This window comes from Oryza sativa, chromosome 9 (genome assembly GCF_034140825.1).
Source record: "Oryza sativa Japonica Group chromosome 9, ASM3414082v1".
NCBI lineage: Eukaryota > Viridiplantae > Streptophyta > Magnoliopsida > Poales > Poaceae > Oryza > Oryza sativa.
In genome coordinates this window covers 24,270,524-24,293,751 of record NC_089043.1, presented here as the reverse complement: position 1 = coordinate 24,293,751, position 23,228 = coordinate 24,270,524, and the positions used below count along the sequence as shown (strand labels likewise).

At 40.2% G+C, this 23,228-nt stretch overlaps 4 protein-coding genes and 1 non-coding gene across 8 annotated transcripts; all 5 read right to left on the bottom strand.

Moving 5' to 3' along the window:
• Positions 1 to 315: 315 nt before the first annotated feature.
• On the bottom strand, positions 316 to 4,124 carry LOC4347544 (uncharacterized). Of its 2 annotated transcripts, NM_001403926.1 has the most exons (6): positions 3,902 to 4,124; positions 3,015 to 3,166; positions 2,275 to 2,333; positions 2,112 to 2,137; positions 1,698 to 2,022; positions 316 to 1,272 (listed from the first exon to the last, which is right to left on the bottom strand). In NM_001403926.1, the coding sequence occupies exons 1-6, from the start codon at positions 4,068 to 4,070 to the stop codon at positions 789 to 791; spliced, it is 1,215 nt and encodes a 404-aa protein (NP_001390855.1). In that variant the 5' UTR covers positions 4,071 to 4,124; the 3' UTR covers positions 316 to 788. The 2 variants fall into 2 exon arrangements, 1 of the variants encoding a protein (NP_001390855.1); NR_175783.1 differs by lacking the exons at positions 316 to 1,272; positions 1,698 to 2,022; positions 2,112 to 2,137; positions 2,275 to 2,333; positions 3,015 to 3,166 and having other exon boundaries at positions 3,560 to 4,083.
• A 2,832-nt stretch (positions 4,125 to 6,956) lies between these two features.
• On the bottom strand, positions 6,957 to 7,946 carry LOC107277610 (uncharacterized). Its single transcript, XM_015755568.3, has one exon. The coding sequence runs from the start codon at positions 7,846 to 7,848 to the stop codon at positions 7,183 to 7,185; it is 666 nt and encodes a 221-aa protein (XP_015611054.1). The 5' UTR covers positions 7,849 to 7,946; the 3' UTR covers positions 6,957 to 7,182.
• Positions 7,947 to 13,771: 5,825 nt separating this feature from the next.
• LOC9268395 (uncharacterized) lies at positions 13,772 to 14,716 on the bottom strand. Its single transcript, XM_015755837.3, has one exon. It carries the CDS (start codon positions 14,619 to 14,621, stop codon positions 13,926 to 13,928), a length of 696 nt encoding a protein of 231 aa, XP_015611323.1. The 5' UTR covers positions 14,622 to 14,716; the 3' UTR covers positions 13,772 to 13,925.
• Positions 14,717 to 16,233: 1,517 nt separating this feature from the next.
• Positions 16,234 to 16,314, bottom strand: TRNAL-AAG (transfer RNA leucine (anticodon AAG)). Its single transcript has one exon. It is a non-coding gene; the product is annotated as a tRNA-Leu (tRNA).
• A 102-nt stretch (positions 16,315 to 16,416) lies between these two features.
• RLK10 (lysM domain receptor-like kinase 10) lies at positions 16,417 to 21,499 on the bottom strand. Of its 3 annotated transcripts, XM_015756481.3 has the most exons (12): positions 20,801 to 21,499; positions 20,054 to 20,087; positions 19,953 to 19,975; positions 19,703 to 19,864; positions 19,323 to 19,474; positions 19,104 to 19,193; positions 18,766 to 18,859; positions 18,525 to 18,676; positions 17,925 to 18,022; positions 17,468 to 17,603; positions 16,859 to 16,957; positions 16,420 to 16,754 (listed from the first exon to the last, which is right to left on the bottom strand). In XM_015756481.3, the coding sequence occupies exons 1-12, from the start codon at positions 21,468 to 21,470 to the stop codon at positions 16,623 to 16,625; spliced, it is 1,842 nt and encodes a 613-aa protein (XP_015611967.1). In that variant the 5' UTR covers positions 21,471 to 21,499; the 3' UTR covers positions 16,420 to 16,622. The 3 variants fall into 3 exon arrangements, with proteins under 3 accessions (NP_001391829.1, XP_015611967.1, XP_066159999.1); NM_001404900.1 differs by lacking the exon at positions 19,953 to 19,975 and having other exon boundaries at positions 16,417 to 16,754; positions 19,703 to 19,863; positions 20,801 to 21,497; XM_066303902.1 differs by lacking the exon at positions 19,953 to 19,975 and having other exon boundaries at positions 19,703 to 19,866; positions 20,057 to 20,087.
• Between the last annotated feature and the right edge of the window lie 1,729 nt (positions 21,500 to 23,228).

Sequence of the window (23,228 nt, the reverse complement as noted above, 5' to 3'; positions counted from 1 at the left end):
ATTCTACTACTATAAGATGGTGTTTGAATCTTCTGAAGATAAAGATGAAGTTTGAATCTCCTGAAGATAAAAATGAAGATTAAGTGTTTCACGCAAAACGAGGTACTAATAACGTGTAATTAATTGAGTTTTAATTATTATAAAGTTGAAAAATGGATTAATCTAATATTTTGGAACAACTTTCATATATAAATTTTTCGCACGAAACGCACCGTTTAACAGTTTGAAAAACATGCCACGAAAATCCAAAAATTCATCCTCTGCTTGTAGTGGAAACGAACAGGACCTAAATCTGAAAAAAGTACTACATCAAAATATTAAGAATCTAGATAACTTTCTATCTAGATTCATAACAAGAATGTGTCATATTCTATACTATGTTTTTTTATGGAACGGAAAGAGTATAAAGTAGTAGAGATGGATGATTCAAGATATACAGCAGAAGCATTTGATTCGATAATTACTACAGTTCAATGGCAACATTGTTTAGCAGCATTTTCCTCAGTATGATTCAGGACTAGCACATATAGAGAATTCCAAACAATATTGTCACTTTAACTGAGACAATTCATAAAGCATCTTCACTTGAAGAAACTAACATGAGGTTGCCTTCCAGAAATAAAAAACCATAACGGTACGAAATACCGGCATCATCAACATAAGATGACGATTAATGACAGCAACCTGAGTTCCTGACACTGAAGCCTCAGTTATTTCCCATTCTTTGCTGAAACAAACCCAAATATCGGCCAACCCCGGAATATACACGATGGAGGGAAGACAAGTATTCACAGGAATCGCGGAGTAGGCAGACCATTCTGTGCGCCATAAATGGAAAGCAGCTCTGTGGCTGATCTTCCACTAAAATTATCATAAGATCGATTATGTACGGGAGCCATCGGACTCCACCAGTGAGGTTCCCCAGTTTGTGGCCAGAAGGTCTCTGAACTCCAGCTGTATGATTGATTGGCATGTCTAGGGGCACCAACACCATTACGGATGTTACCGTTTGTGGTGCTTGCGGTTTCAGTGAGAGGAAAGTCATGGGGGGCTCTGATCTCAGCTGACGATGAGGCTGCAATGAAAGATGTGATTGACAAAGCCCTTGGTCGAACCCTTCTGGTCGCAGGAGGTTGTGGATTGCTTGCCATGGATGATGGAATTGTTTGTTGAACAGCGTGACTTGTCATACCATGGCCATGGCCTCTAGTTTCAGACGCAGCAGTTAATGACCTCAAATGTGCAAGATTGCTTGCTCTGCGAGCTGTCGGCCTGCATTGATCATAAATTTTTAAGACCTAGCACCAAAAGTGATGTCACACCAAAAGAAAGTGAATGAAAATTGTGAGCATAAATTCACATTGCATAAATAGATTTACTTAATCTTCATGCGATTATTTCTTGGCATTGTTAGTAACAGTTAGAGACAGCTAAGCATAGCACAGTAATTTGTGTTCTTCAAGATCTATGATTTGACTATTGGTTTGAGACACTGCAGGTTATTGGACGTAAGTCATGTGCATAAATACCATGAATCTTGAGAAAAGGAGCTCTTACATACTGGGAGTTGGTGACAGATTTGTCTTGCTTCCAACTCCAAGATAGTAAATACCCTTTTCGTGAAAAATATAGTAAATACCCTATTCACCTAGAGACACATCTCTGAACTAAAATTTCAAATATTCGTAAAGACTTACCTGTGGAATAAGGAATTATCATGCATATGTGGTCGCAATCTTTGCTGGTTGCCTCCATCATATCTTGGCATTCCTATGCCAAATGGGGCGGTGGAATGATTGAGTGTTCCAGGCATTTGAACACTACCTAAATACTGCTGTTCTCTCTCATGGTTTCTTGGCTCAGATTCATTGAAAACTTGAGTATTTCTCAAATCTGTAGTTGCATGACCTTCCGTACCAGTAGGACGCTGATGGAATGGTATGCTTTCAGTACTGGCAGTAGAACTAGAAGGCGCATACATTGGATGGTGAAAACCATGCAGAGACCCTATATACTCCAAAACTGTCCATTTTTCATAAACAGGAAAACCTTAGAATAAATGAAATAAAAACAAAATGAAAGCACTAAAAGGGAAGGATCAGCACACTTACAAGGATTTGGCTCAGATTCGCTTTCCCTGCATCAGGAAAGCATCATCAAATTCAGCATATGTTAAGGTGATGCATAGAGCCATTTAAGTTATATAGGAGCTTAAGTGAAATATTATGGCTTGAGCATAATTTGAAAACTTTAATGAAAAGAAGAAATAATTACCCAAAAACAGAGGTCAATGGTGTATTGAAGGGACACCACCCAAATTCAAATGAGAACGGCTGAAATTACATCCAGACAGGAAACAGTTAGAATTAGGCTAGACACTGGTGTTGTAGGAAATATGGAACAGTGAAAAGTACCTTGCTATTTTTTTATTAGATCTCAAAAACATCATACAACTAAATGCGTTTTGCTTTAGAAATAAGACTAACATACACCCTTACAATTTCAGTAAAGGATATTGATAAAACTATCAGGCAATGAAAAAATCAAGCTCATGTTATCTCTTACTCTTAATTCCCTATAGCATTTTTATGCCTTCAAACAAGATTCCTATTTCCAAATTTTGATGCTACCCTGATCAACAATGTGTCCCTAGAGGCCTATAGGACTGTCTTATATAATAAACATGAATTTTATTCTGAAACTTTGGGCAATGATATTATGCTTTCCTAGAGTAACCTTAGCTATATTTAGGTCATGATTGAACTGCGACGTAGAGTTTTTACAGGACCAAACATACAAAGTTAGTTTAATCATTCATGTGTCAATAATATCCAACACACAAAAAGAGGCCATGCGGGGGCCAAAATCTAGTTTTGTAGAATGCAAGGTGTTGCGATATTTTTCTACTTTTCATTTTTCATTATGCGAATGGAAATAAAACTATATATTTATCATCATAAATAGCCTAGATTGCCATTACATGCAAAATAATTCATTTTCTGGCAATTACTTACGTAGTCAAAGGTTTCACCATTCAGCCAGTCACCTGTATCAGAATGGCTACATGGTTGGCTCTCATTCCCATAGAGCCAGTGACCTTTCTCAATATTCCGACAATTTGGGCACTGCATCACCCCTTTTGCATTAAATGCAGATCCAATGCAGTCTAGCAAACAAGAAAGAATAGTATGAAGTATCCAAAAAAAAAAGTAATATGAAGTACAAAACATACGCTGATATGCATGCAACAAGTTTGCCAGTGCATAAGAAGTCACCCACATGAATGGACACGTATAGCCCGCATATGTGTAAACAGGAAAATTGTATGCATCGAGAATCGCAAAGACATTTGTCACAATTCGAAGTAAATGAGAACCTATTCTTCAAATTTCAGCTTAGTATACTGCTATCAACGTTTCCAGAAGATAGTCATTTAAGCCGATGTTTCAGGAGTTTACGGTTGGTTGATGTTAATCAAACTCAAGCATGACAAATTTATCACTCCGAGAAAAATCACCTAACCATTTGAATTCAGCGTTAAAAATTGGATGTTCGGTGATTACGGGTGAGTAATCCAATTGAGATTCAACATACCACCACAGCCAGTTCCATTCCACTATGAACAATCACCAACGTCGTGCATTCAGCCATTCACCCATGCATGCATGAGTAGAATTCCCAAATTGGGGACGCATAACAGCAAAAGAACATCGCAAAATTTCAGGTTCTTTCCCCCCTCGAATTACCCAGCCTAAGACGAACAGGACCGGGCTAATCCGATCCCCCCAATAGGCACAATTCTGCTCGCGAGATCGAAACCTCCGCGCATGCTACATCGATCCATCCATCCATCCACCCACTCGACGAGATGGGGAACGCGGACGAGGGCGGGGGGGCTGACCTAGGTGGAACTCGTGGCCGCACTGCAGCCGCGCGGTGGACCTCGCCGCCACCCCGTCGCCGCACGCCACCGCGTCCAGGCAGATCGAGCACACCGCCGCCGCCGCCGCCGCCGCCGGCGAGGAATCCGGCGACACCTCCAGATCCATCGGCTCCGCCGCGAAGGCCATGAGAGGCTGACGTGGTGGGGCCCGGATGTCTGCGAGAGGAGGGGGGGATTGTCTGTGTTCTTACGGGGGTGGGTTTGGTTGGGTTAAGGAGGAATTGATGGAGACCAGCGGGACGGGAGATGTCCGTGTCCAAACGAAAGGACACGTCAGCGTGATGTTATCATGATAAGGTTGATGGATTCTTTTATTTTCTTTCAGTATTTTGCTTTTGCTTTTCTTCTTTTTTTAAAAAAAATGAAGTTTTGTTTAGATGTAACCTCTCCGTCACAAAATAAGCCAACCTCGTATTAGAATGTTACAATAAATTTATACATATATGCTCAGATGTGTTCAGATGGACACATTCTAATATGATACACCCTCTATCTCAAAATGTAAGCATTTTTAGCGTGTCCAGATTTATAGCTAAAAATGATTTCATTTTAGGACGGATGCAGTATTAGCTTACTATGAGATGGAGAAAGTATATTTGTATCATTAGTGAATGATGGTATGTACTTGTGGTAGTATATTTTATTTTATTTTTAAAATTGTACTTTTAGAAACAGGATTTTCACTTATTCTAATATAGAAAACATGTTCTTTGTTATGTAGGCGTCATACAGGCAAAATGAGACAAATGACTAAGTAAATAAGTCACTTACATGTCACGACTGACGATAAGTCAAAACGTCATTCATAATATTAAGACTCGATTTACATTGTCATTTTTTTCAGGATTTGCTGGCCTAATCTTCGAAGATACTCATGGAGGTAGGGTTTGCGTGCGTGTGTTCATAAGGATAAGTGCGCGTGCGTTGTGAGTATCTATATTGTACGGTGTAATTCTATAAAAAAAAATTAAGCTTGAGGAATGTGAATGAAATTTGATCTATAGTTCAGGCCTCCAAGGGACGTCAAATGAACCTTTTACCTTTTCGTGGAGAAGAGAAAGGTCCAACAAAAGTCTGATCGCGGGGCTCTTACATGGACCGCAAGTGGCCATGGTTTATATGGGCCGTAATGGGCCAGATCCTGAAAAGTTCTCGGCAGGACTCTCATTCGGAACAGAAAATTTCCGTCGTTATTTTTTAGCATCAAAATTAATAAAAACTGAAAAGACAAAATCAATTGATATAAAAAATTTAAAAAAATATTTTGAACAAATAAATTTTAATATAATATTTTATCGAGCTTCATTTGGATAAATTCTACTGTTTGAACCATCTCCGATCTACTTTGGGCCTGTTCAGTTGCTGCTTTCGCGGCTGCTCCACAATCGACGGTAACAGTGCCGCACTTACCATGTGCAGCTGCAGCCGTTACAGCCGGCCTACCGAACACTCCCATTAGTGCCACAATTTCAATATTTGATCTTAGTTTGTATATGTAAAAAAAATCAAAATTTGGCTTATCAGTCATAACCAAAACTTAAATTTTAAAACTTAATATCACAGTTAATTTTGGGGCCTTAGCTTTTAAACTGCTAGAGTAGAGATCCTTTGCTTGGCTGATCCGTTTATTTTTCTAGGGCTTATCACCCGTAGCTCAACAAATCATAGCCATATCTGCTCGTAGGAGCAATCAATTTATTGTATGTTCGTTATCATGTCGACCGATCATGAAGATGAATAGCCACAAACTAGCCACAAATTAAAGAATTCTCCAATACGCGCACTGGAAAATTTCAAAAGCTGTGTTAATGTTTTAATTTCATTGTGATTTTGATGGGCACTACTTGAGGGATATATACGATAGTTGCTTAATGGTCACTTGAGTTACTCATCTCTTCGTTGAATTCATTATCTATAAATTTCTCTTCGTTGAATACTTGAATTAGCTTTCGGTCGTCATTAAGAACTAATCGTCGGTGTAACAGTAATGCTACATTACTTCGTCTCTATCAACCTTTATAAATCTTTTGTACTTAAGTGCATAATTGGAGCAACTTAGCTTTCTTTCTCTGTCAGTAGTGTCTGAGCCACTTCAATTATTCCAACTTGCGTAGTTCAAAAATGAAAAAAAACAACAACTTGAATTGGGAGTTGGAACTACACTGTCGAAGTGACTGTCTTTGATCACTAAGCAAGTTCAAAGGCAGTCTCAATTGTAGTCAAATTAGCTTTTTAACATGGAAAAGCATGCATTTGATTTCGTCAGGGGAAAATGAAGTGCAGAGTATACATGTTTGATCTGATATATAGGAGTGCTTTTCTGATCACCTATTGCCTAGGTAATTCATATTTGAAAATTTTTTATCTGAAAGGTTTATGTTCTGATGTCCATTTGGTGGATGGGTGAAGATCTTATCATCTTAAATGGTAATCCATCTCAAATTATGCCGCGAGACATAGTCTTTACTTCTCTCCTCTTTGTTTTATTTTCTTTGTCGGGTTGCTTGTTTGTAAATTGTTGCAGAACTTACTTAAGTCTTAACACAAAATATGCGCAATCCTTATGCGCATTCTTAAAAAAAAATATGGGAGTTTGCATTTAGTTCTGCAGAAGCCCAGTCCAGGTTATCTGTTGCTTCAGTTCAGCATGCATTAGAAATTCAGACTCCAGGCACATGAATTATTGCATCAATGAACAGAATAAGTCCCTTTGATTACTCTAGACAATATTCATCGTTCACATAAAGCTCAAAACCGTACCAGAAACAGAAGAAACTAGCTACAAAACAGAAACTACATAAACCAACACACATAGATTTAAGATTTCTTTGCAGGAGGAGGAGGAGGGGGGGTTCTGAACTCTGAACTTGTATCCAAAAATTGTACTAACATATTTCATTACATGATAAGTTTTTTTTAAGATTTAAGAAACTAGCTATGAAATAGAAACTAGAAACATCAAAACATAGATAATTTGAAAGATTTTGAAAAAAGGGCGGTCTGAACTCTGAACTTACATCCAAAAATGGTAACATATTTCATTAGAGCAAACACACTCTTGTGTCACATCATAAGGTGTTGCTTAGTTGCTAACATATATAACCATACGTTAATTGTCCTTTCATCCCTGGTTAACTATACGGTATGTCACCTTTCATCTATTGTCACTTTGTCAGTACTAGTGATCTCCCACATACATCAGTGCCAGTAGAACATGAACAAAATCATGCACACAAAGTCTAAACGCTCCGGCTCATCCGACTGCGAATCCTCCTGATGAACATATCAGCAGCCTGATCGATCTCATCGTCTATGTTGAACTCCAGCCCTTCGTCCTCCCGGTTGCTCCTGATTATATCGATGACCGACGGCTCGTCATCATCGCCATCATCATCACCACAGTCGTCTTGATCATCACTGTAACAAGTGTCATCATCGTTGAAGAGCGAGTGAGTCCAGTGATCAGTGCTGTAGCCATGATGATCCTCTTGATCGAACATTGCCAGTTCAGAGAGATGACGATCATGGTCGTCGGCGATCACCATCTCATCATGGACTACAACCTTTCGCATCACGAGGGCCTTGTTGCCGTCATGGTTCTTGTTCTTGTGGTAGTAGTCCACCCTGGCCTTCTCCTTCTCCACTATCAGAGCATGGATCCGGTGCGATATGGCGCCGATCATGGCCATCCTTCGGCGGAGGGAGGCGACGATGAGGAGCCTGGCCCTGACTGTGCTGGCCTTGCTCCTCACAATCGTCGCCGCCTTCTTCAGAAGCTCGGGAGCCTTGCCAATCTTCATCTTTGAGGTTGAAGGCAAGGTAGAAGAAGAGGAAGAGGAAGATGATGAGATGGCTCTATCAAGAACAACAGCAGCTAAGTATCTGTAGTGATTCAGGCTTGGCATGAGTAGTAAGTAGATCACTGAGATTAATTCAGAGATGATTAGTAGCTAAGCTAAGCTAAGCTAGCTAGTAGAGCTCTAGGTTGCAGTGGCATCTGGCATGGGCTTTGAGCTGAAGCCCCATGGGTGTATTTATAGCCAGGAACTGACCATGCAAATGTGCAGCTTTGTTCATGTGTCAAGATCAAGCTTTTTGGTACAGCCAAAGCATGAAAGAAACATTATATGGAAAAAAATAATTAATTGGCATGTGGAGCAAGCACCATGAGAATGTTGAGAGTGGAAGCAAGCTAAAGAGGGTGGTGGCCTATGTGATCAAAAGCTAGCAAAAGCTATGAGAAAAATATATGGAGAAAGTACTCCAATTCCAATTAGGTAACAAAGGGTAACTCTCCCAGGTTAAAGATTGGGCCCTTGGGATCCCTATATCCCTGTTAGTTACTTCCTCCGTCCATAAAATAATATAGTTTTAGCTAGTCAAGGAAGATTAAGCATGAGGTTAACAAATTATTATGCCTTCATTAACGCGGTGATAAAACGAAGAGGGAGAGAAAACAAAGATAAGAAGAGAGTATTATTAGTTTGATAAATAAAATAAGAAAAAACTAGAGTGGTATATTAAAGAGATCTGGTAAACCCTATTTAAAAGTATATTTTTTTATAATAAATTCTTAAGCTAAAATTAACTACTCTCCCCGTCCCAAATTATAGAGCGTCCTGGTCCTCTCTTTTAAGGAAAATAAAACTAGGTAACTTTTAATTAATAATCATACTAACTATATATATATATATATGCTACATATTATACATGTTATATCATTAGATTCATATTCTAAAGTACTTTCATATAATGTTAATTTTATATTTGTTGAGAACATAACATAAGATAAATTAATGCTTAAAGTATGTCATTGAAGATCGTGTAAAAAATATAGCCCTTATAATTTGGAATAGGTGGAGTACATTGTTTAAAGGGCGGAGGGAGTATGCATGCGACTGTGTGCTCAGCTAGTGTATCAGTAGCTGATGATGACGGCTGCTTCCACAACTAAACAAAATAAACACAAAGCTAAACCAAAAGGGGAGCTTTAATTTCTTGGCTGTTTTATTTCCATTGTGATTCATGCCGGAAAACTGAAACTAAAGGAGGTATATAATAAGCATGCACGAGGGCCGGCCATGCCATGCATGAGCCAATCCGGCGTTCACATAAGTAGTTGCAGTGCGATGGCTTTAATCTTCTTCTGTGTTTGCTTAATTTGAAAGCTGGGACGATGGATTAGTAACAGTTTTATTATATACTCCCTCCGTTTTAAAATATTTATCACCGTTAACTTTTTAGCACATATTTGACCGTTCGTCTTATTAAAAAAATTTGTGAAATATGTAAAACTATGTGTGTACATAAAAATATATTTAACAATGAATCAAATGATATGAAAAGAATAAATAATTACTTAAATTTTTTGAATAAGACGAATGGTCAAATACGTACTTAAAAATCAATGGTGTTAAACATTTTAAAATGGATGGAGTATAAAATGTGTGCATGCTGTAGCTGCTGCTTCTCTCTCTCTTGTGTATTCTTTTGCTGTTCGTCGACACGCATAGATGGCTTAGCTTTCGTCTTTTAATCCGCGGCATGGAGAGGGAGCTTTGCCATAGCTAAGCTTAGCTTAGCTAGTAGTAGTACTTGCTTTGCTGCTTGCGTAATTCTTTCTCGTTTTTTTTTCTCCTTTATTTGCCGTTGCAATTTGCAGTTGCAGGTTGCATTATTGGGGAATGATAATCGAGCACGTGCTCCTCGTGCGCGCGTATATCAGGTGTGAGTCTGTGACAACTGACAAGTTAACAGGGGCGGCTTGCTTATTTCAGAGATTTTGTGTGTGTGTGTGTGTGTGTGTGTGTGTGTGGATATTATGTTGGCAGGCAGGAGACATGGCGCCAAGCATACTCTAGTTCATGGCGGCTGCAAAAGGAGAGTGCTAGGCTGGTATTTTCGGCCCACCCGCCCGCCTGCCCGGCCACATTATTTCGGGATAAATTCGGTACTCGGAACATTTAATTCACGGATATCGGCTTAGAATACGGGTCTTTTTTTGGCGGATACGAGATCGGGCTCGGGAACGTGGTATCCGACGGATACGGGTTATCCGGTAAAAAATTCGGGTATTACCCGGATAATTATACAGATATTACCTGTATTATATTTTTGTGAGGCATTTTTTGATACTATGTATTTGTTCTACTATGATGTATTGTACTCTATTTATTTCCTAAGGTCCTAATGGCCTAATATAATCATAATTTATGGATATATAGAGTTGTTAAATGGTTATTGTCTATGTGATATATAAGATTGTTGCTTCGGCTTGATATCCGAATAAATATTCGTAACCGATAGTGGATGTATCCATTTTGATACGTATTCGTTCCGTATTTTTGCCCGATATTATTCAAGTTTGTATCCGTATTGGCACTATCCGTATCTGACCCGATTCCGATTATAAAATATGGGTTAGGATATGGGAAGGGTAAGATCCGACCGAACCCGACCCGTTTTCACCCCTATATACTACGGGATCCTGTCTCGATAGAATAATTTCGGTTAGGTATCATATTATAATACTTGTCAGTAGTAAGGTATCACATGACACTACATAGTATCGGTTAATATCCATTGTAAGGGAGAAAGTGGATCGGATTCGGATAGATAGTAGTTTTACCATATCCTATAATATATATATTTTTAAGTGGATTTGAAGCGGGTGCGGATTTTGCGTGGATGCAGATATGGAGCAGATTGTGTCAGATGTCGGAAATGGTGAGGACTCGGCTTGTAAACAGATTAAAATAACCGGATGTGGCGTGTACATTTATTCGTCAATACAATAGGCAACAATATTGTACCAATGTCCCAATTCACATGACAGCACACATCACATCGGAATATCATGTTAATGATTAATACTCCATCCGTTCCATAAAAATTACATTTCTAGCTAATTTAGGACAAAACAGTAGGATTAAAAAATGACCACAATGACCTTATTTAATGAACCCATTGCATGCACACATTCCATATATACAAATGATTAAAAGGAAGTTTGAGAGAATTAACCTATATAATTAGCATACTTAAATTACAAGCTGAGAGAACTTAAGGAAACTTATCTAGATGAATCAATTTGCTGGGCCCCATATGGCTAAAAATATAATTTTTTGTGGGACAAAGCCTTAGAGCTAGAAATACAATTTTTTTGGGACGGAGGTAGTATATCATTTGTACAAAAACATTTAGGCTGTGTTCAAGCGCAGGAGAAAGAGAGAAAGATTGTTTCCTTTTCCACGCGCACGCTTCCCGAACTACTAAACGGTGTGTTTTTTGTAAAAAAATTTCTATAGGAAAGTTGCTTTAAAAAATCATCCATTTTTGAAGTTTAAAATAGTTAATACTCGATTAATCATTTGCTAATGGCTCACCTCGTTTTACGTATCTTCCTAATCTCCCCAATCCCCTTCTCCTCAAACACACCCTTAATCAACACATATAGTAACTACATCATAATATATCACATTCACATGACTGGAGGGGATAGGAGCGTACTATGTAGCCTTGGGTTGTGAGTTTCAAAGTTCGTGACCTAGATCGTCAATCGATAGGATATGGTTGATGATCTACATCATATGGTGGGTTGGACTTGGATAGGTTGGATGAAATTACCCATATCGAGCAAACTGAGTGGTTACATAGATTATAAATTTTGGATAATCCGCTTAAAGTACCGGATAATCTGCTAGATATTACCGATACCATATTTTAATTCACATCCACACATCACTATCTACAACCGCATCCATATACACCGGATAGCTAGAAACCCTTACCATATCCATGGCCTCACTTCATACGGATTCGAAAAGGATGGGACTGGATAATATCCGATCTGTTTGCATCTCTAATCCATTCGTATCAAGTCTGGTACCGACCAATATTAGACCTGATACCGGTCAGTATCAGAAGATATTATGCTATACCATGTGTTTAATCCACTCTTTCTTCTCATTTAATTCACCAATTCATCCTCTTCTCTCCACCACCAAACAATTCCTCCATAGGATTTATCCCCTTCCTCCTCCTTCAAGAAAGCGAAGAACAAGATCGAGAAAAAAATAGTTTGTAATTGGATCTATGAACATGTGGATGGAAGACAACACCTCCACGCGTGGGGATTTTTCCAAAAAAAAAATTCGAGTAGTTGGAACGGGATACCGGTGGATGAACTTCTGGCCGCAAAAAGCTGTAGAGAGTAGAAGATATTTATATATTTGTTGGGTGCCAGAGAGATCTTCCGGTGGTTATATATATGAGACGCAGATTGAAGGCGGTTAATCTCTTTGATCTAACCATATGTAACTTTTGGGGGAATTGGGGTATATAACGAGTGCTCCTAACTTCGTCTTTCTCTGGGATTAATTTGCTTAGTTTAATTGTGTAACTTTCGGGTAATTAGCAAGAAAGAGATATCTCGCCTTTCTATGAGGGCTTTGGAAACTTTGGGACTTTTGGACGATCACTGGAGATTTCTCCACCGAAAAAAAAAAGTCTAACTGCTCGATCGATCGCTCGCCCGGTTGCTGTCATGCAAATTGCCTGCCAATGTGGAGATCGCAGTGACGGAATCGTATGCAAGTATACATACCATATAGGCATAGCTAATTAAGACACTTGTTGCGAGCTTGACGAGACCGACCACATCGTATGATGGCGGAGCAGACTGGATCGGTATATTTTGATATTGACGAAGTCACCATGAGCGTCTCGCTCAAGGAGACCGATCGACCACAATCCGAACATCTAACTGTATCGCATGGCAACGGAGCAAACTGGGTCGGTATATCTTGAGATTGACAAAGGCATCACGAGCGCTAATTAAGACACTTGTCGCGAGCTCGACGAGACCGACCGCACTGTATGGCGGTGGAGCAGACTGGGTCGGTATATCTTGAGATTGACGAAGTCATCATGAGCACCTCATTATTGACGGGTACGGCATCTATATATCAAATTAAAGAATAATTAGTTATAAAATTGAGCCCATGTCAAATCTAAGATTTAAACCCGAGTGGGCTAGCTGGTTCTATTACAAAACTAACCAGTTGAGTTACGCTCACCTCGCAACTTGTTGTTTTATTTTAACTAGCAGGATAACACCCATGTATTTGCGCGGTTAGATTTCTATGATATTTTATTTTACTAAATGATATAAATATTTAATTTAATTTTTTTATTGAAAATAACTTGAAATAATAAATAAGCTGAGTAATGTAATTGAAAGTATTAACTTTGATCCCTGAAGCAGTTGATCAAGACGGTTGAAACGACGTAGAGATGTGATTACTATCCGTTTATTCACTACTTCCCCCGTTTCATATTATAAGACTTTCTAGCATTGTACGTATTCATATATATATATATATATATATATATATATATATATATATATATATATATATATATATATATATATATATATATATATATATATATATATATATATATATATATATATATATATATATATATATATATATATATATATATATATATATATATATATATATATATATATATATATATATATATATATATATATATATATATATATATATATATATATATATATATATATATATATATATATATATATATATATATATATATATATATATATATATATATTAATAAATCTAGACATATATGTGTATAGATTCATTAACATCTATATGAATGAATGTGGATAGTGCTAAAAAGTTTTATAATATGAAACGGAGGGAGTACAGTAGAACTTTGCAGTTCACGTAATTAGCCATCTCTTCCTCTCTCAAAAAAAAAAAAAGCCTTCTCTTCAACGTGAGCCGGCAATGAAGCAATGGTGAACTGACCACAAATATAATTAATCGAGCCGAGCTACATTTCCAAATACTACAATAAGTTCCATGTCCTTTCATCACTCTGGTTAACTATCTATTGTCACTTTGTTTGTCAGTAATACTCTTCCACACACATCATACACACTCTAAACACTCCGGTTCATCCGGTTGCGAATCCTCCTGATGAACATATCTGCAGCCTGATCGATCTCATCGTCTATGTTGAACTCCAGCCCTTCGTCCTCCCGGTTGCTCCTGATTACATCGATGACCGATGGCTCATCATCGCCATCGTCAAATGCACCGAATAGAACACCATGGACATCATCATCATCATCATCATCACCACAATCATCTTGATCATCACTGTAACATGCGTCATCATCGTTGAAGAGCGAGTGAGTCCAGTGATCAGTACTGTAGCCATGATGATCCTCTTGATCGAACATTGCCAGTTCAGAGAGATGGCGATCATGGTCGGTGATCACCATCTCATCATGGACTACAACCTTTCGCAGCGCATGTTGGTTCTTGTTCTTGTTCTTGTTCTTGATGTAGTAGTCCACCCTGGCCTTCTCCTTCTCCACCATCAGAGCATGGATCCGGTGCGACATGGCGCCGATCATGGCCATCCTGCGGCGGAGGGAGGCGACGATGAGGAGCCTGGCCCTGACGGTGCTGGCCTTGCTCCTCACGATCGTCGCCGCCTTCTTCAGAAGCTCCGGAGCCTTGCCAATTTTCATCTTTGAGGTTGAAGGCAAGGAAGAAGAAGAAGAGGAGGAAGAAGAGATGGATCTGTCAAGAACAGCAGCTAAGTATCTGTAGTGATTCAGGCTTGGCATGAGTAGTAAGCAGATTAATTCAGAGATGATTAGTAGCTAAGCTAGCTAGTAGAGAGGTCTAGGTTGCAGTGGCATGGGCTTTGAGCTGAAGCCCCAGGGGTGTATTTATAGCCAAGAACTGACCATGCAAATGTGCAGCTTTGTTCATGTCAAGATCAAGCTTTTTTGGTACAGCCCAAATGAAAGCATGATAGAAACAGTATGAGAAAAAAATAAGAGAATTAATTGGCATGTGGAGCAACCGCCATAGGATCAAATGTTGAGAGTGGAAGCAAGCTAAAGAGGGTGGTGGCCTATGTGATGAAAAGCTTGCAAAAAGTAGGAGAAAATATATGGAGAAAGTACTCCAATTCCAATTAGGTAATAAAGGGCAACCCTCCCAGGTTAGAGATTGGAGCCTTGTGATCCCAATATCCCTGTTAATTACTGTGTGTGAGTGTGTGCTTATAGTTAGTAGCTGATGATGGCTGCTTCCACCATTAATTAAACAAAATTAACGCAAAGCTAACCAAAAGGGGACCTTTAATTTCTTGGCTGTTTCCGTTGTGAATCACGCTGGGAAAAAGAAAAAATTCAGAGTTGCTGCACGAGCCAATCCTGCGTGCGTTCACATAAGTTGCAGAATTTCAGTGCGATGGCTTAGCTTTCTCCTGTTTGCTTTGCAAGTTGGAATTAGCAACAGTTTTATATAATAAATGTGTGTAGGCTGCAGCTCCTCTCTGATCACTCTTCTGTGCGCTTTCGCTGTTCGTCAACACGCATAGATGGCTAAGCTTTCGCCTTTAATCCGCGGCATGGACGAGCTAGCTTAGCTACTCGTTTTGCTTGATTAATTATTTTTCGTTTTTTTTTTCTTCTTCTTTTTTCGTTGCCGTTGCAATTGCGGCTTGAATTATATTGTGGACTGAGCACGTGCTCCGCGTGCACGTGCTATTATTATCAAGTGTGAGAACTGACAAGCTTAACACGCCGGGCTAACTTTTGGAGATTTTGTCAGTGTGTGTGATCGATGATACTATTACGTTGGCAGGTGACATGGCTGCGAAAAGATGGGCATGTTCACTTTGATAAAAAAAAACCTTACTAAATTTTAGCATTGCAAAAATTTTAGCAGGATTTCTTATATAATTACCAAAATATGGCAGTAAATTAAATATAGCTATTTTTTTGGGTAACTTTACTAAAATTTGATAAGATTGAAAATGGCATTAAAGTGAACAGGCCCAGATATTCGTGATTTCTAGACGAAAAGAAGTATAACTAACTTTGGGGGTAACAAGTGCTCCTAATTTCGCTTTTCCTTGGGCTTAATTTAGTTTAGATCGTGTAGCTTTCGGGTAATTAGCAAGAACGAGATATTTCGCCTTTCTCGGGGGGGGGGGGGGGGGGGGGGGCGGGGGATGCTTTGGCTTTTGGACCTTGTTGGTCGATCACCGAAGATCGTTCTCCACCGAGAAATCTCACTGCTGGATCTCTCGCTTGCCCGGTTGCTGTCATGCAAATTTGCCACCGTGCAGTAGTTTGGCAGTGACGGAATCGTTTGCAAGTATACGCACCATGGACAAGACACATGTCACGAGCTCAAGGAAAAAAAAATAAAAAAAATTGTTTTTGTTGAGAGTGGGATTTGAACCCACGCCCTTTCGGACCAGAACCTTAATCTGGCGCCTTAGACCAACTCGGCCATCTCAACTTCCTTGGCTCGATTAAGTAAATTCCAGTCGTGTCATCATATTGTGATATCTGTTTCTTTTGCTTTTGCCTTTCTGTTTATACTTTGTACAGGTAGCAAATTGAGTGAAGGCATAAACTATTCTTACGCTTGTATATTTTCACTGAATCAGAGAGGAAAACAATTACAGGAAACTATTCTTCTGTTTTGCTTTCCTCAGGTACCCAAATTTTGCCTACAATTAAATGGGATATGCATCCATCAAGTGACTAACTGCACATTTTTACACATCACTTTACATTTTTACACTTGGTCCAGTTAACCTGTCCTCAGAAAGGGTGGTAGTCCATGTCGCGAAGATCGGTGTTGGCTGTGAGCGCCATCAGGGCAACGACGACGGATCTCATGGTAGGCCTCATCCCGGGCTCCTCATGCGTGCAGGACTTTGCAAGGGACGCAATCTGGTTCAGAAATCAATCAAACCATAGCACATGTCAATGCAAATCATGTTGGATTTGCTGGAGAAGCAAACGGAAGCTGACGAACTGACTTCCCTGCTACTAACCTTGAGAGCCGAGTCGACGGGGTAGTCCCCTTGCAGGCTCGGATCAATCAGTTCGTCAAGAGCTTCCGTGGGGTTTGGAGCGCTGAGGGCCTCCTCAAACTGTGGAAGATACAATCAACAATAAGATCCTGGTTTCAATCCAGTTCATACAGTTGCGAGTACACATAAATCTTCCATAACTTTGAGAATTTCTGCACGTCAGCGTTTCATACATGGTAGTAACTAGTATGGGTGTTACAATTCCATGGATAGTTCAAATCCTACAAATGCACTTATGTTATGATGGTTCAGGCAAGATTTCTGGCAAAATGAGGCAATCCTTGATTCTGCTGACCATTAGAATTTCATCACCACTCAGACAAATTTAGACGGAAAAATAGGTTTGGAGCACAGATCAACAGGAGAGATTAGCAAGCTTATTCACAACATTTGGTAATGAATCAAATCGGCGTAGTTACATACACTGATAACGAAATTACTTTTCTATTGGAAGAAGGATGGTAAATTTATTGATCTGAGTATTTAATTGTAGCACATGGCATGAATTCTGGTTAACATTTACAAGTGACAACAGGAAAAACAGCAATTTGATAGCAGGAAAAATATTACCAGGAAAACCAGTCCTTTTGATTCGCTAACAGATTCACTTGATCTCACAATAGCTTGTTTGGCTGAAAGAAGTTCATAAAGGACGACACCAAAAGCATAGACATCCACCTTAGGAGAAACCTCACCATATCGAGCTCTGAAAAATATTGTCAGAATTTTCCAACACAAGGAGCTATAAGTGATCACTCTATTTGCAAAAATCAAGGAAGAGTCAGCAATGTGGACCCTTAAACACAAGGAGCTCATAATTAATTTCTATACTTTTTTTAGCCAGTTCGTTCAAAAAAAAAAAAGGGAAGTAAACCATATACAACTTTGGTGCTAAACTGTACTAGTTGCAAATAGGTATCAGTATAGCAGATAGTGCTATAAGCCTATAAATGATATATGATGTATGGCCTATTATATGCGTCAGTTAGTACACAGAAAAAAATAAAGAGAGACTACAAGCACTTACTCTGGAGGCATGTAACCAAATGTACCAGCAACTCGTGTTGACAGTGACTGCGACATACTTCCAACTTCTGTAAGTTTTGCTAGTCCAAAATCAGCAATCTGCATGGTAAAAACTTTATGGGGGTGTGGAGGAAACAGCAACAAACATCGCTAAAATGTGTCCCTATATATTGCAGGTGTGGTCAAAGCTCAGAGATTCCCTAAACATGCCAGCTATACAACATCAAGAACCAATGAGGTGTTAAACAGCCCCCAGATTTGTCCAAAGGGGAGACTGGCATGGTTTCAACAGGTTGGTGATCCAGCCTAGTTGGAAGATATGGAAAGCTCAGAACTGAAGAATTTTCCAAGGAGAAAAAAATTAACTTAGAGGAGATCATTCTTTTAATCATAGAGGAGAAACACCCTTGTTTTAGTTTTTCTTAAATAAAAGATAAGTAGTTCTTCCTACATATATTCTCAGGATAACAACAAACTTGCGTTTCTGTATTTCATGCATCTCCTATAAATGAAAGAGGTGATGCCCTTCACCCTTTCTTCAAACAAGAAATTGAGTATTGAAGATAAGAGGCCAACATAGAGTTTCATGAACAATTCTAACCTTTGCCCGGAAGTCCTTGTCTAATAGGATATTTGCAGACTTGATATCCCTATGAACATATACTGGAACAACATGTTCATGAAGGTACTCAAGACCACGTGCTGAGTCTAGGGCAATTTGCACTCTGGTAGCCCATGAGAGAGGCGCATAACCTATAGACAAATGCACGTGCTGAATAATTCACAGAAATCATTAGGATATAATCTCATTGTACTTAGAGTGCATTCAAACAAACAATTACCAGTCCTTTGGAGATGCTGACTTAGGTTTCCATTGTCAATAAATTCATAGACAAGAAATAAGCAATTCTCAACACAATAACCAATCAGGCGCACCTGCATGACGAACAATTAGGCGATATCAAAGTACACCCAGAGACTCGAGTACAGAGACTCGAGAGTACTATTCCAACATGAAAAATATGATGCCGTGCCCTATTGAAAGGTATTATGGTCTTTACTAAACTCTAATCAAAGTTTATCTTCTCGTTCTGTAAGTAAGCATAGCAAAATGTAAAGTTCAGTTGGTAGTTGAGATTATTTCTGTTATATTATTACAGAAAATCATAAGACCACCCACCAGATTCAAGTGGTGAACATGTGTCAAGACCTTCAGTTCAGCAAGGAATTCTTGAGTTGCTTGCATGCCCATTTTCTTTATGGCAGTTTTCTGAAGGCAGCAGAGAAGTCATTTCAAATTGATAGAAGAATGCACATCAAAATGTTGTGTCCTCCTTATTGATTTATGTGTGAATGCACTCTGATAGGTTGTCCATGATGAGAAAAATGTTGAACCAACCTCGCCTCTAAGCTCAGCATAATACACTGAACCAAAACCACCTTGCCCAATTTTATGTTCCATAGAAAATCCCTGTGTTGCATTAAAAATCTCTTCATATGAGAATTCTATGGATCTCTCAACCTTAATGCCTTCAGCTTGGGAAGCATCATCTGTAATTGACAAGGCATATTAATTTTGAGTTGTAGCATTTGCAGAGAAATCATACAGTTTGTACAATGATAAAAAGAAGACTAGCTAAGCTACTTACCACACAAATAATAGCAGCTGATATACCAAAATCACAACAGAAGCACTTTACAAAGCATGTAATATGTTCAACAGTTTGGCATAGTTGATCTAGAGGAGTGTTACAGCCAAGAAAGGAGGTTTATCATTACCAAGGTGGCTGGTTTCTTCTGGAGATGGACGCGATGTGGCCTTCCTGAACTTTTGCCACCTATAGAACATGATAATCAACCATATGGCCACAATGAAAATAGCAATGCAAGCTATCACAATTCCTGCTATCGCTCCTCCAGAAAGGCTATTCCCCATTCCACCTAGAAGAATGTGAGTTGAACATCAGTGTTTCATGACAATACCCACTTTAGTTCTTGATAACCTTAGCATAGATACACAAGAGCTCACAGAAGAGAAGAACAATGCCTACACTGCACAAGAAATACATATCAGAAAATAATAAAGGAAATCACAGTTGTAATTTCACCTGACAGTCGAAGAATGCTTACCCTGATTTCAGAGGGTGGTAACTTCCATTTGGATCTGGAAATAAATAACAGAGTAAAGGATGTTAGCATATATAGAATTATAGATTGACACCTAGAAGATTAATTGTTGACAACAGCTGTTTTTTAAGAGAAGAGATTAAGCAAATGACAGTGGTGAGCTTTTCTGAAGAATGATTGCAGTTAGTTGTGTTAATTATCTGGTTATGCTAACTAACTAATTATCAAGTATCAGTAAAAAAAAGGGTGGCAATTCGACTTGCATGATACTCTCTCCGGTACCATTGTACCAACTATGTAGCATAGACATGAGTTCATGATGCCTCAAACAACCATGATGCAGGATCAAATAGATTACCACTCCCGAAACATGAAAACTACTGCATACCATGGCACAAAGTCGATCTGTGTATGTGAAATAGCATACGACAGGGGTTAAACTTTGTATAACCAAAACTCAGTTACTGCATTGCTTTAAATCAATCACAAATACAACCAAGCAAAATTGGACAGCAGAGCAAAAAAGAAGAAGCACATAGCTCAGAAGTTCCAATCATTGATAAATATGCTAAGAACATTCAAGCAGTAACCAAACTTCCTTTCACAAACTACCTGCAAAAACCACTGTAATCCAAACCGCACTTCACATTTCACATTTTTCACATGCTCAATTATCATCCAAAACCTCTCGCAACTCACAGTTACAAGCTAAAACAGTCAAAATCAAACTGAGAAACCAGTAGCACTCACCTTTCACCGGGATGAACACAATCCCCTTCCCGGAGACCCCTCCCATCCCGGGGTTGTACCTCCTGATCAGCTCCATCTCCGCCGGCGACGAGAACCCGTACTGCGCGGCCACCGATTCGAGCGTCTCCCCGTCCCAGAGCGGGTAGGTGAGGAACAGCCCGTACCGCGGCGAGACCCTCTCGTCGCCGCATGAGCAGTTGATGGTGACGTTGACCCTCCCATCGCCGCCGGGGATCCTCCCCGGCGGGTACGCGTTGGTGGCCTCCAGCCACGCGGCGGTGGTGAGGTCGGCGTAGTTGGCGGCGACGGCGTCGTAGGTGTCGCCGCCGCCGCGGGGGAGGGGGAGCGGGTAGGGGATGGCGCCTGCGAGGAAGGTGGAGGCGGGCGCGGCGGGGAGCCCGAGGCAGGAGCAGGGGAAGGGAACGAGCACGCGGTCGCCGGTGACGACGTAGTCCGGGTTGGTGATGGCCGGGTTGTAGGGGAGCAGCGCTTGGTAGCCGCCGCCGCCGATGGCGAAGATGGTGGCGATGAAGGTGAGGTTTGAACCCTCGGAGAAGTAGTAGGCGGCGATGGCCAGCGAGCAGCCGGCGCGGCAACCGTCGCCGGACGCCGCAACCGCCGCCGCCGCGAAGGCACAGGCGCCGATGAGGAGGGCGGGGAGAGAGAACATGAGGCCTACAATAAATAAATTTCACATGTAAGTTGAATATTCTAGTTGTTTCACTTTTGAACTACCCATTGATTCATGTTTGAATCAGGAAATCTTACATTTTGTTTTGTTTCACTGTAGACCACTTAACTCTCTTCTCAAACATACAAACGGTTGTTGATAACATTGGTTTTTACCTATCGATAACTAGTGCGTATGGATAAAATAGTTGAGAGCGTTAAAGTGTCCCAGCTGTAAATTTATCCGATTTTAAAATGAAAATGTTTGTTAGAAGTTGGCCTAGAGTGAATCTTACTTAAAAAGGGGTTTACAGTCAAATCAACAGCTACAAATGAAACAAATTAGCCAGAAATCATTTTATGGTTCTCGTATATCATATGATTTTGAGCAGTGAATCACATGGATTTACATTGAATGGACGCATCCGAGTAGACTATGCCAGCATCAGCTACTGGACCAGTGAACAGTACGACTCGGACACTAATTCACCTCAACATCATGCGACTACTACTACGCTAGTTCGGCATGATTCATGAACTAACTCAACCTCAACAGCATCAACTAACAACACAAATTCTCGGAGTGGCATATTGGGTCGTCGGTCACCGGTGGAGCTTCGCGGGTAGACCCTTCTATTCGGTCCACCACCTCACCGTCTTCTACCACGGCGCGAGGCGACAACTCGGGACGAGGCATCTCCCCAACGCGGCTTCTCGTCCATACCTCACTAAAAAGCTGATGAAACTATGATACCCTCTGCTGAGGGTCGCGACGCTTTGAAAGGTACGATCCTGACAAAGCTAGCGCGAATAGTCCTCTCGGAAGGGGTGAGATGACGGGCGTTGGTCATGAGTCATGACATTAGGGCATGCCCAATGTTTATGACTGAGTTCGGTAGTAACGTGGGTCCGCACGCCAGGCGGTAGTAGCAGGATACTAACGCCACATTGTTTGTGCAGGATGGTAGGGTATAACGTGGGGCTCACTCTAAAAACTCACCAATCCTCAGTTGTTGTACCTCCTTCCCGCAAGAAAACAATTCGTTGATGCTCATTAGCGTTGTACAAATAACATAACTTATTCCTTGTTGCCCGGTAGTAGCCATATGACTGAGTAGTAGTTATTCATCGCTCTCACAAAGTGGCGTAGCTAGGATTTAAAGAAAATATGGTCCATCTATATGTAATGGGCCAATTAAATAGGTGGTCCAATATACAATTTTTATTATATTAACTAGCACATATACTATAGTTTTAATCTCAATCAAATTTTTATGTGGTCCATGGACCACAATGCCACCTAGCTAACTACGCCACTGACTCACAATGTTTATGGTAGGTAACAAGAGAAAATTTAATGCTTACTACCTAGTATTTTATCATATTGTGGATGCCCTTATAAGAGCATCTCCAAGAGACTAGCTAAATGGCTCTCCAAGCCAAAATTTGGCTAACTTGAACAAAAAAATCTACTCCAATAGACTAGCTAAATGACTCTCCAAGCCATTCGAGTGGCTAAATTCCCCACCTCACTAGCCAAAGTTGTCCAGCCAGGACGGCTGGCCATCTGGTGTAGGTCCCACCCCTCTCTCTCTCTCTCCCCCTTTCCCTATCCCATCCCGGCTACCTTCTTGCCCGCCGCCTATTCCGCCCAGTGCCACCGCCGTCGTCCTCCCGGCGCCGCCGCTGCCGTCTTCCCGGTGCCGTCGTTCTCCCGGCACCACCCCCGCCGTCGTCCTTCCGGCTCCGCCGCACTTCG